This window comes from Gopherus evgoodei, chromosome 2 (genome assembly GCF_007399415.2).
Source record: "Gopherus evgoodei ecotype Sinaloan lineage chromosome 2, rGopEvg1_v1.p, whole genome shotgun sequence".
Classification (NCBI taxonomy): Eukaryota; Metazoa; Chordata; order Testudines; family Testudinidae; genus Gopherus; species Gopherus evgoodei.
Window position 1 is genome coordinate 192,515,945 of NC_044323.1, and position 12,441 is coordinate 192,528,385.

Here is a 12,441-nt window from a genome sequence, read left to right on the forward strand (position 1 = left end):
TTGAATTAAGTTTATGATAAAATATTGGCCCCTCACCAATTCACACAGCTTAGGGATCTATTTTGAATGAATGAATTTTGCAGGTAAGGGTACACAAAAAAGTAAATGTGATCACAGAAAATACTTCAAAAAGCTTTTTTTTTTTGGTATAAAAAATACTTAAGTATATTAGTAAATTGTCCAGCATATTTAATAAAAGTAATGATGCCTCAGTGATACATAGTTTCACAGTTAAACTCAGCTGTTAAGCTTTTGTGAAATAGAGGACTATTGTATATGTGTGACTTAGTAATACAGTCTACAAATTATATAAAATAAACTCTTTGTGAATAAGTGTCTCATCATATCTGTAGACACACTGCTGAGAAAGAAAGTCAACAGTTGAGACAAATTTCTCTTTTCCCCTTGAAACCATGTAACAGGGCTGGAAGACCCTAATTACTAAGAACCCACATTTCGGAGAAATCAGATTTCCCTAAAAAGATCAGCAGGAAGCTGCAAGCAGGGGGGAATGATCAGGGATCAGAGACTGCTAGGAGTGAGCAGGCTCCAGCAGAAAGTCCTGGGAGTTAGAACTGAGTTCAACCCCATAGGGCCTGGAGTGGTCTACCAAAGTATGGAAGCAAAATCTTCATTCTGCATGGACTTTTGGGTGGACTTTGTTTTGGGATCTTGATTTCTCTTTGAAGTTTTATTTAGGTTAATATATCCCGTCCCCAAGGAGAGATATTTCTGACCAAGAGTGGAAACTGAGGCTCTCTGCCTGCAGTCTGCCCAAAATGCTGCCTCATATTACAAATCTCCTTAACCAATTCTTCATATAGGAAAGTGGCCAACAAAGGTGAGCCATCTGGTCCCATCTCTACCACTTTTTTCACAACTTTTATTGTATTGCATAGAATAAGTTACTACTTCTAATATAATTACTTCATACTTAGGGTGCTTTGCAGATGTCCAGTGTCCCTGTCATTTGCTTTAAGTAGGAGACCACCTTTTATCACTTCCTGAGGACAGATGGTGCTCTTCTATTTATCTGGCACTTTAGTATTCAGCAGAACCTAACAATTACTTTACTTGGCTCTCAGTCACTATAGTTGAGCCACTATATTTTCTGCCAGCAAGCCATCTGCAGTTTGCTTATTTTAAGAGAGTTCCTGTGGGCACCTGCCACAAAGAAAAATAATATAGATATCCAAAAGATAATTTTATAGATTTATCCTTACTGGGGACCAATTCTTCAGCTCTTTAGAGAAATATTTTGGTCTAAATGAACAAGAAGCACATGATACTGATTGCTTTCTTCTTAAAAGACTCACTCACTTTATATGCCAAGTCCCTTGGAAAATCTCCTTCAATAACAGCTACAAGCTTGTTGATTTAAAAACAACAACAACAACAAGAAGTAGTCATACTAAAGCAACATTCTTCAGATAAGTCAGGTTTATCTTTCTGATTTTGTTTTAATCTTCAATCTTCTGCCTTTATATGAGGAAGTTCATTCACTTTGTAATAAACTGTTCCAGACCAGAAAGTTATGTATCATTAAACTTCCTCTCTGAACTATATAGGTAATGCCTCCTTCCGTTTCTTCACTTCTTTGCTTTAGCCTCTTTTTACTCCAAAAATTTAAATATCTTTTGAACAGAACAACAAAATACAATGCTGAAAATAATTTTTGTTAGGTCTAAAAATCAAATTTCTCCACCCATCTTGGCTCTCTCTCTCTTTCTTTTCTTCTTCATCTTAGAAAGGATGAAGAAGAAATCCAAGGACTCATTCTTCAGCTAATTTTATTTTTCCTTTTTAGAACCTGGAATAAAAACAAACAGGGTGGCTAGCCTTACTCTTTCCACTTAACTTAACAATCTGTTGGGTTTATCCACTTTTTGCCCTCACTGCAGATTCAGTCATGTGAATATACCAATGCTTTTCAACCTTTTTTCATCTGTGGATCCCTAAAGAATTTTGAATACAGGTTCAGACCCCTTCAAAAATCTTAGACAGTCTGCAGACCCCCAAGGGTCCACAGACCACAGGTTGAAAACCACTCAAATATATTCTTACTCAGAGAGCTTTTCTTTTATTTCCTTAACAAGGATTCCGCAACATACGTTTGCTAGCCATGCAGTTCTGTTCTTGGGCATACACAGGCTAATATTCACTTCTGTTCCTCAAGCAATGAGAAGCCACATTATTGCTTCAGGGTGCACTAAGTAGTCCTGTCTGCATACTACCAAAGTGGCTTTAGGATGAATTTTACTTAGTCTTTCACTGTAATTTTGTTTTACATTTTGAAAAGCTTTTCCTCCATGGCTCTTTCCATAGCTAAAATACACTCTTGCAGACCTGATGGGGTAAAGACCTTGCCTTCACATTTTGTGATGATACCAAATAATTAGGGTAAAAAAAATTTGTTTCACCTTGTAGTTCCCTCCTTGAAACTGGATGAATAGTTCTGAATCAACATTCAAAAAGTGAGCTGACACTCACTCACAAGAATAGATATTTGTCACCCTGTTACACACACACACACACACACACACACACAGAGCGTTTATCTTGTTGAGGACCAGGATGACAAGATTCCTGCACAGATCTCAATTTGACAGAAACTCTGTCTAAACAGATGAACAACAATAGATATATTCTTCATTTTGTACTTACTGCTGTTAGACCACAGAAAACAATTTTATATGCAGACGTGTAACAACTTCAGAAATAGTACTTTCTGGGAGTAGAATGTAACAGAGGTCCTTAGAGGAGCAAGCAGTCCTAGATTGACAGCTCTATAAGCTGCCCATTCTCCAACAAGAGGAGGACAACCCTTCATTGAAGGGCTGGCTGAACATAATATTGAAGGGGAAAACACTCAATTTGACAACTTTTTCATATCTGTTTAGATAGTATGTGTGTGCATGTACACCTATACATTAGACTAGGTGTTGTGTATGCTGAAACACAGGTCATAATGTTTCAATAAAACCACAGAAAAGTTTTAGTTACCATTTCTATAATGTTCCCCCATCATCTATAAAAGTGATGAAGATTTCCTTCCAGGCTGTAACTTGGAATGCTTATCATGTATCCAACTTAAAATACACCACAAAAAGCCAAATATTTTATTACTGTTCCATAATAAAGACGTCTGCCACCCATTCCTTTGAAGAATAAAAAAGCATGGTATTGTTTAGCTTTTTTTTCCCCCACCTTTTTAAAAAAAAAAACAACTTTTACTCTTTCCTGGCATAAAAATAGGAAAGAACTGTATTTGTCAGACTCTTAAACAACAAGGGTTTGTACCATTTACAAAAAAAAAGTGCATTTAGTGAAAGCAAAATATTTACAAAGGTTTTCACAAGTACTTATGCGAATTAAGTGCCTAAGAGACTTAAGACCCAATTTTGAGAGTTGCAGCCCACTGCCTTCAAATTTGAGTTGTAGGTAATAACATATAAAAATCAGCAATAAGGCCCTTCTGACAGTTTTACCCAGAGCAAAATGTATATAGCAGTGGCAATGCTAAGCAGGTGACTATGTGTCTGAAATACCTGCCCTCAACAATTGTTCTAGGGATGAAGTCCTGAGAAAAAAGTACAGTAGACTAAAGTTTCCCGGTCAATCTCTTTCACTCAGTCTTTGCTAGCCACCTGCTCACTGCTGATTTTGCTCTGGTTGCTGAGTTACTAAATAGCAGACTCCTTTCTCTGTACACCTGCTTCTTTCTGGAGCACTCGCTCAACATCTCTTTCATAATGAGGAAACAGCAAAGGCTAGAAGCAGTGTAAATTCAGACCACCAGAGTGCTCACTGACTGCTTAATCACCTGCTGCATAAAAATGGCTTCTCCTATCAATTAATGATAAGAGGGGGAAATGGGTGACCAGTTAAGAACGTAAGAATGGCCATACTGGGTCAGACAAAAGGTCCCTCTAGCACAGTATCCTATCTTCTGACAGTGGCCAATGCCAAGTGCCTCAGAAGGAATGAACAAAAACAGGTAATCATCAAGTAATCCATTCCCTGTCGCCCATCCCAGCCAATGCAGTGATGTGAAGTTTTGGGGGGAGGGATAGCTCAGTGGTTTGAGCATTGGCCTGCTAAACCCAGGGTTGTGAGTTCAATCCTTGAGGGAGGCCATTTGGGGATTTAGTTGGGATTTGGACCTGCTTTGAGCAGGAGGTTGGACTAAATGACCTCCTGAAGTCCCTTCCAACCCTAATAATCTATGATTCATTCCCAGCTTCCGGCAAAGGTTTGCCTTGAGTATTGTCTGAAAGCTTTTGAATAATCTGGCATATACATACATGACAACTGAGTCTTATTCATATTAAGCCCTTGTCTTTCTTTAGCACCAAGCTGTCATGCAAAAAATATACAGAATGCCACTTGCAAACCTAACAGACCATGTATACTGTATTCCAAAGCATTCTAGCTAAAATATCCTTCATAAGAAAGTATTTTCAAGTCCTTATTTTATTTCTTCAATATAACAATACCTTTCTCCTCTCAGGTAATCTATCGTATATATTCATTCATAAGCCAAATTTCTTTGGGTAAAAAAAAAATGACCCATCAAAGAGCAAGGGTCAGCTTACAAATGGGTCTGCACCAAAATGCGATGATTTTAAACTCTATGGAATCATTGAATTGTATATTTAATACATTGTCATTTTGTTTACCTGGAGCGTCTGCAGGCATGGAGCCATGCTCCAAGTAAATAAAATGTCCTGACCCACCAGCAGCTTACCCTGACGGCCGGGAGCCAAAGTTTGCCGACCTCTCAAATATAGGGTCAGTTTATGAAAGGATCGTACGTTTTTTGCTATTTTTACCTAACCATGTTGGGGGGTTGGGCTTATAAACAAATGGGCTAATGAACGAGTATATATGGTATTTATTCTTGATTATTTATAACTTTCCCACTTTTCACCAAACAAAGCTAGTTGACCTTGTACAGAATGATTCAACAAAACAAGTTAAAATCTGCCAAAAAAGTACAAGACTGTTACTCACCTTTGTAACTGTTGTTCTTCGAGATGTGTTGCTCGTATCCATTCCAATTAGGTGTGCGCGCGCGCCGCCTGCACAATTGTTGGAAAATTTTTACCCTAGCAATACCTGGTGGGTTGGCTGTGGCGCCCCCTGGAGTGGCGCTTTCATGGCACTGGATATATACCCCAGCCGACCCAGCACCCCCTCAGTTCCTTCTTGCCAGCTACTCCGACAGCAGGGAAGGAGGGTGGGTTTGGAATGGATATGAGCAACACATCTCAAAGAACAGTTATAAAAGGTGAGTAACTGTCTTTTCTTCTTCGAGTGCTTGCTCATATCGATTCCAATTAGGTGATTCCCAAGCCTTACCTAGGCGGTGGGGTCGGAGTTAGACATCACTGAGTGCAGAACCACTGAACCAAATGCGGCAACGTCTCTAGACTGCTGAACTAACGTGTAGTGAGCTGCAAAGTTATGTACAGATGACCAAACAGCAGCTCTACAGATCTCCTGAATTGGAACGTGACCCAGGAAAGCGGTCGACGAGGCTTGGGCCCTCGTGGAGTGAGCTGTGAGACGCAGGATCAGGACACTGGCCAAGCTGTAACAAGCACGGATACAAGAGGTGATCCATGAGGAAATGCACTGCGAGGAGACCGATAGGCCTTTCATCCGTTCGGCCACTGTAACGAAAAGCTGGGTTGTTTTCCTAAACGGCTTCGTATGCTTGATATAAAAGGCGAGGGCCCTACGGACGTCAAGGGAGTGCATGTGTTGATCCTGCCACGTGACATGGGGCCTTGGATAAAAGTCTGGGAGGAAAATGTCTTGGTTCACATGAAAGGTAGATACCACTTTGGGAAGGAAGGCAGGGTGGGGGCGAAGCTGCACCTTGTTATTGTGGAAAACTGTATAAAGTGATTCAGACGTGAGGGCTCTGATTTCAGATATGCGTCTCGTTGAAGCGATGGCTACAAGGAAGACTGTCTTCCAAGATAGATACGAACAGGTGGCCATCGGCTCAAAGGGAGGCCCCATGAGTCTAAAAAGGACCAGGTTTAGGTCCCATGCTGGAACCAGTGGTCGTACTTGTGGGGAATCACGTTCTCCTGGATGGCAAGCCGAAATGGCTGCCAGATGCACCCTGACAGATGTTGTTGCCAGGCCCTGCTGCTTCAGGAATAGGAGATAGTCTAGAATGAAAGGTATTGATGCCTGTAATGGAGGCGAGGCGCACTGCCCATGCCAACAAGAGAATCGCTTCCATTTGGCCAGGTACGTGGCCAGAGTCGAGGGTTTCCTACTGCCTAACAGAACTGTACAAATTGTGAGCAGAGTAACTCCGTTCAAGTTAGCCATGCAGAATCCATGCTGTAAGGTTGAGGGATTGCAGGTTGGGATGACAGAGGCGACGGTGGTCTTATGATATCAGGTTCAGCCACAGGGGGAGTGTGATTGGAGGTTCTACCGATAGCTGTAGGAGTGTGGTATACCAGTGCTGCCTGGGCCACGCTGGAGCAACCAGAATCATGCGTGTCTTGTCCCTGTGTAAATTGAGCAAGACCTTGTGGACTAGCGGGAATGGAGGGAATGCGTAGAATAGCTGGTCTTTCCACGGGAGTAGGAAAGCATCCGATAGAGATCCCAGAGAACGTCCCTGGAGAAAACAGAATACCTGGCACTTCTATTCACCTAATTCAATAATCAGATCGACCTGGGGAAACCCCCACCTCAGGAAAACTGAATGGATGATGTTTGGGCGAATGGACCACTCATGAGGCTGGAGAGATCTGCTGAGGTGGTCTGAAAGCGTGTTTTGGACCCCTGGGAGAAATGACACCACCGGATATATCGAGTGGACTATACAAAACTCCCACAGACAAACGACCTCCTGGCACAGGGAAGACGACCGGGTTCCCCCTTGCTTGTTCATGTAGAATATGGCCGTGGTGTTGTCTGTGAGGACTGCCACACAATGGCCATGTAGGAGACAGCGAAACTTCTGACACCATAGGTGTACTGCCATCAGCTCTCGTACACTGATGTGCAGAGTTAGTTCGGAAGCGGTCCAAAGGCCCCGCGTCTGGTGTTCCCCAAGGTGGGCGCCCCAGCCCAGAGATGATGCATCCGTGACAAGGTACAAGGAAGGTTGTGGGGTGTGAAATGGTACCCCTTCGCACACCGACGTGGGGTTCAGCCACCAACTAAGGGAGGTCAAGACCGATTCCGGAACCATGACCACCACGTTCAGGCTGTCCTGACCTGGACGATATACCATTGATACCCAGGCCTGAAGCAGGTGGACCCGAAGTCTGACATGTCTGGTTACGTAAGCGCATGACGCCATGTGCCCCAGAAGGCCAAGGCATGTCTTTATCGTGGAAGTCGGGAAGTTTTGGAGGCTGCGGATGATGTTTGCCATAGCCTGAAAATGATTTTCCGGCAGGAGAGCGCGGGCGACTCTGGAGTCTAAGACTGCCCCGATAAACTCTATTCTCTGGGTTGGTTCCAGAGTTGACTTTTCACTGTTGAGCAGGATGCCCAGCTTGCAGAACGTGCCTAGGGTGAGCCGGACGTGGGATCACACGTCTTCCCTGGTGCGGCCCCGAATGAGCCAGTCATCTAGATACGGAAACACCTGGATCCGTTGTCGACGAAGGTAGGCTGCCACGATGGCCATACATCTGGTGAACACTCTTGGAGACGTGGACAGCCCGAAGGGCAGGACAGCAAATTGGTAGCGTTCATGATTTACCACAAAGCGAAGGAAGCGCCTGTGTGGAGGGTAAATTGCTACGTGAAAGTACACGTCCCTCCTGTCGAGGGTGGCGTACCAGTCTCCAGGGAAAGGATAATAGTCTCCAAGGAAACCGGGCGGAACTTCAACTTTACCATGAATTTGTTGAGTTTGCGCAGGTCCAGAATGGGCCATAGCCCCCCCCCCCTTTGCCTTGGGGGATTAGGAAGTAGCAGGAGTAGAACCCCCTGCCCCTTAGTTCCGATGGAACCTCCTTGATCGCTCCCATGGACAGGAGCGTTAAGACTTCCTGTATAAGGAGTGGCTCGTGAAAGGGGTCTCTTAAGAGGGATGGGGAGGGAGGATGGGGTGGGGGGGTTGAGAAAATTGGAAAAAATATCCCCTTTCCACTGTGCGAAGAACCCATCAGTCTGAAGTTATAAGGGATCAAGCATGGTGGAAATGGGAGAGATGATCTCAAAATGGAGGGAAAGGATCCTGGATAACGAGTGGTATGCCATCCTCAGGCACACCTTCAAAAATTTTGTCTAGGCCCCAATGGTGGTTTAGGAGAGCCTTGGTTCTGACCGGGCTGGTGACCGATGGATCTCTTTCTGCCACCTCAACCACGTCTTCTGTAAGCCATGCCTTGGAAAAGGGGGTGGGTAGAACCTTTGAGGCTGTGGTTTAAAGGGCTTGCGCTGGGTACCCGGGACATGCATCACCAGGGAGCACATGATGGTTCTGGAGTCTTTTAGGCTCTGTAACCTAGAGTCCGTTTTATCTGAGAACAGGCCCTGCCCATCAAATGGTAGATCCTGCAGGGTTTGTTGCAGCTCTGGCAGTAAGCCAGATACCTGAAGCCAGGAAATGCATCGCATAGCGATGCCAGGATCCTAGCCATAGAGTTAGCTACATCCAGGGAGGCTTGTAAGGAGGTCCTAGGCATCTTTTTGCCCTCTTCCACTAAAGCCCCAAACTCATCTCTGGATTCTCGCGGAATCAGTTCCTTAAATTTATCCATGGAGTTCTATGAGTTATAATCATAACGGCTCAAGAGCGCTTGCGACTCTAAGTTGAAGGCCCCTTGCTGAGTAAATTTTGCGTCCAAATAAATCGAGGCGCTTGGTGTCTTTAGATTTGGGCGCTGCAGCCTGTTGATCAAGCCGTTCCCTTGCATTCACTGAGGACACCACCAGTGAACACAGCTGAGGGTGAGCAAACAGGTAGGGTGAGCATACTCTGGCCGTAAGTGGGATAGAGACAGGGGTCTGCCATATTGTCTTGGTGTTGGCCTGGATGGTGCGGATGATGGGCAATGCTACCTGGGATTTGGTGTCAGCTGAAAGGATGTCCACCACCGGGTCCTCCAACTCCACTATCTCCTTCGCTTGGAAGTCCATATTACGTGCCACCCTACGTAGAAGGTATTGGTGAGCACGTAGGGTCTATTGGAGGGGTACCTGAGGTCTTTGTCCTCACCACCGCCTCATCTGGAGGAGATGAGAAAGATGCTACAGGGGCTAATGGATCCTGTGGCAGGTCCAGTTGCGAGGGATCCTGATGCCCAGGATCCGCTGTGCCGGGGTCCGGGGCCTGCATTGGAGTGGGTGCAGACGCCTCCATATCCCCTGGAGTGGGATGGCTGATGGTGGCCTCCAGTTCTCGGGGCTCTGAATGGGCTGAGTGGGAGGCTGAAAATGGAACCCCTTGGGCTTGGTGGTATGCCCACAGGGTCCAGAAGAACCATTGTGCAGCTCCTGACTTGGGTCTTGGGCTTCGTCCTGCCATTGACTCAGGTTACCGTCTGCTTGGCCCATCGCAGGATAGGCTAAGCGGGACATGATGTCCAACTGTGAAGAGTGTGAGGAAGAGCACGAGGGCCAGGGCAGTGAGGAGCGTGCCTGCGTCGACTCTGCTGGGAATGGTGCCAGCACAGTGCCGGGCCACAGGAGAGCAGTGCCGGCACAGTGCCGGGGAGCGGTACCGGGATCGACAACGGTGCCAATGGTCATGCCGGTACTGGGATCCAGACCTGGATCACGATGAAGACCGCCTGCGAGAGCAATGCCAGGAGTGGCTTCTCGAATAGGATTGGCGCTCTGACCGGTGCCAGGAGCAGTGTCGGGAGTCTGAACGGTACCGAGGTCCAGAGCAGTGCCGCAAGGCGGAATGGTGCCGGGAGTAAGATCTGGGCCGCGAGTATGACTGGCGCCATGATAGACAAGGGCGCCGGGACTGCGAGCGGTGCCAGGACCTGCTCCGAGATCGGGAGCAGTGCCGAGTGTCCACGCTCGGAGATAGTGGACATATTAGGGCTGGCTTACTCCTACACTGTTCCGCATGGGTGCCGGTTCTGTAAGGGCGATGAGGTCCCTCGCCGTTGCAAATGTCTCCGGTGTTGATGGAAGTCGGGGCTCAACCACGGTGCGGGCCAGGGAGCCAATACGCGCCAGATTCAACGGTTCTTCCCTCAGTGCCGGAGTCAACGGTGCCGATATCGGCACCTGTACTTTCGGTTACTCCGGTGCCGGACGTGATTCCAAGGTTGGCAAAAGGGGTGCCGGCGCCTGTTGTTGAGAGGCAGCCCCCTCCGGCTTGCAAGGTCTCTTCTGCCCTGGGGACAGGGAACGGCGCCCAAGATGCTTGCGCTGGACACGGTGCCAGCGAGGACCAGTGCCATGGGTCTCTATCCAAGTCTCCCTGCAGTGTAATACTCGAAGTTGCCACGAGAGCACTGCGCACCGAGGCACTCGGTGCCAGAACTTGGTGTGCTGAAGGAGGATCTGGGCTGAGGGCCGCTTCTATAAGGAGCAGCTTGAGTCTAAAGTCCCACTCCTTTTTGGTTCGAGGCCTGAAAGCCTTATAGATTTTACACTTTTTGGCCTGGTGAGACTCCCCAAGGCACTTTAAACAAGAGTCGTGGGGGTCTCCCATTGGCATAGGCTTCAAACAGGCTGAGCATGGCTTAAACCCTGGAGCTTTGGGAATGAGCCCGGGCGGCACGCAGGGAGGAAGGGGAAGGAACCCCTTCCAACCTACTAACTTTATTTACAAACTAATTCTACAACTATCGAGACTATAATACTACACTAACTATAAGAACTAGAACAATTATCCAAACTGGGAAGTAAAAGCTAGGGAGAGTGGAGGTCAGCAACACCGTGCTCCACAGTTCCAACGACCATCACGGGCTGAGGGGGCGCTGGGTCGGCTGGGGTATATATCCAGTGCCATGAAGGCACCACTCCAGGGGGCTCCACAGCCGACCCACTGGGTGTTGCTAGGGTAAAAATTCTCCGACGTTCGTGCACGCGGTGTGCACACACCTAACTGGAATCGATATGAGCAAGCACTCGAAGAAGAATATATTTTAAAAGACAATTGCCTTTAATGAAGGTCGGATTTTTTTAATTATAAAATGTATATATTAAAAAAGCACTTCAAAGTACACCTTCTGCCACCAGCTCTTACGCTGGGGCTTGCTAGAGAGTCCTGGGAAGGCAGCCTTGAAGTTCTCTTCCACAGTGCCTGCATTGCATGAGTCCTCCCTAATGGATGCACTCCCTAATGCTTTTAGGGCCCCTTTATGGCGCACTAATCATCTTACCTGCCCTACAAGGACTGGAGTGGGCTATCTGACATGTTTTCCAAGAGTTTTTGAATGGAGGTGTGTATGCAATTATCAGGAAACATTTATGAATTGACTTGCTATACTCCTAATTAGCCATTTACAAGCATTAACGGATTTGCATTCACAAATTGAGCACAGCATTATATAATGCCCTTTAATCAAATATCAACCCACCTTCCAGAGAACTGTGTGTTTGTTAATACATAATATTAATAAAAGTTTGCAAAGTTCTAAAAGCTGAAATTCCCTTTTAACATGCCTGCCATCTCAGTATTGACACAAATAAATTAAGAAAATCTCTATACTTACATTCTTCCATTTATTATCAACAGGTTGCATCAGGTTAGCAGGAGACGTCAGAGGCTGGGCCACAGGTTCCTACAAACAAAAGAATGGCAAAGACGGTAAGCTACTGTATTAAATGAAAAAATATTAATATTAAGTGTAAAACTTACAAATAATTTTTCAACAACATCAAACCATGGCTAGAGTAAAAGAGACACTTCAGGGGTTGGATAAATTTCCAGGGATCTCTTAGCTAAATCAACCCCCGGTGGATCCATCGCCATAGCATCAATCCATGGTAAGCAGAGACAAGCCTTCACTCATTCATTCATTCTCTCTCTCTTTCTCACATACATGCACCATCCAACACATATTTGTATTACTGTTGTTGTCACTTCTTCATACCTCTTTCAATGCGTGTTATTTTAGTTTTTTGACTGGTCTATGCATTTCAGAATCTTTATTTTTCTCTTACATTTCAATTTAATTTTTGAGTAGTGAGTTCTAAAACGCCTAACCTGTCCCAGCTGGAGTAATTATCCCTATGATAACTTTTTAAAAATATATATCTAAGTTTTTGGTTGCTGCTGGTGGTACACATCTGCACATTATCTCGATATAGTGCACATAAAATTCTTCCCGCACATGGATGGAAAAAATTAGAGGGAACACTGATATAGGGCTGTTGGGTTTTTTTGCAGACTCAATAATAAAAATAAATGTACAGTTGCCGCTATTCTTTACTAGACCTAAACAGAATAAAAACAAATAAGGTGCTTTCCATGTTCTTGTC

At 45.5% G+C, this 12,441-nt stretch overlaps 1 protein-coding gene across 11 annotated transcripts in view; it reads right to left on the reverse strand.

Moving 5' to 3' along the window:
- ZNF236 (zinc finger protein 236) overlaps positions 1-12,441 on the reverse strand; it is a 194,944-nt gene that overhangs the window by 138,857 nt on the left and 43,646 nt on the right. For all 11 annotated transcript variants that reach the window (XR_003999074.1, XM_030552614.1, XM_030552613.1 and 8 more), the window contains exon 8: positions 11,673-11,741. Coding sequence is in view for 10 of the 11 variants with exons in the window: in XM_030552614.1 (XP_030408474.1) it covers positions 11,673-11,741 (69 nt within the window). In the remaining variant the exon portion in view is untranslated. The remainder of the gene's footprint in view (positions 1-11,672; positions 11,742-12,441) is intronic.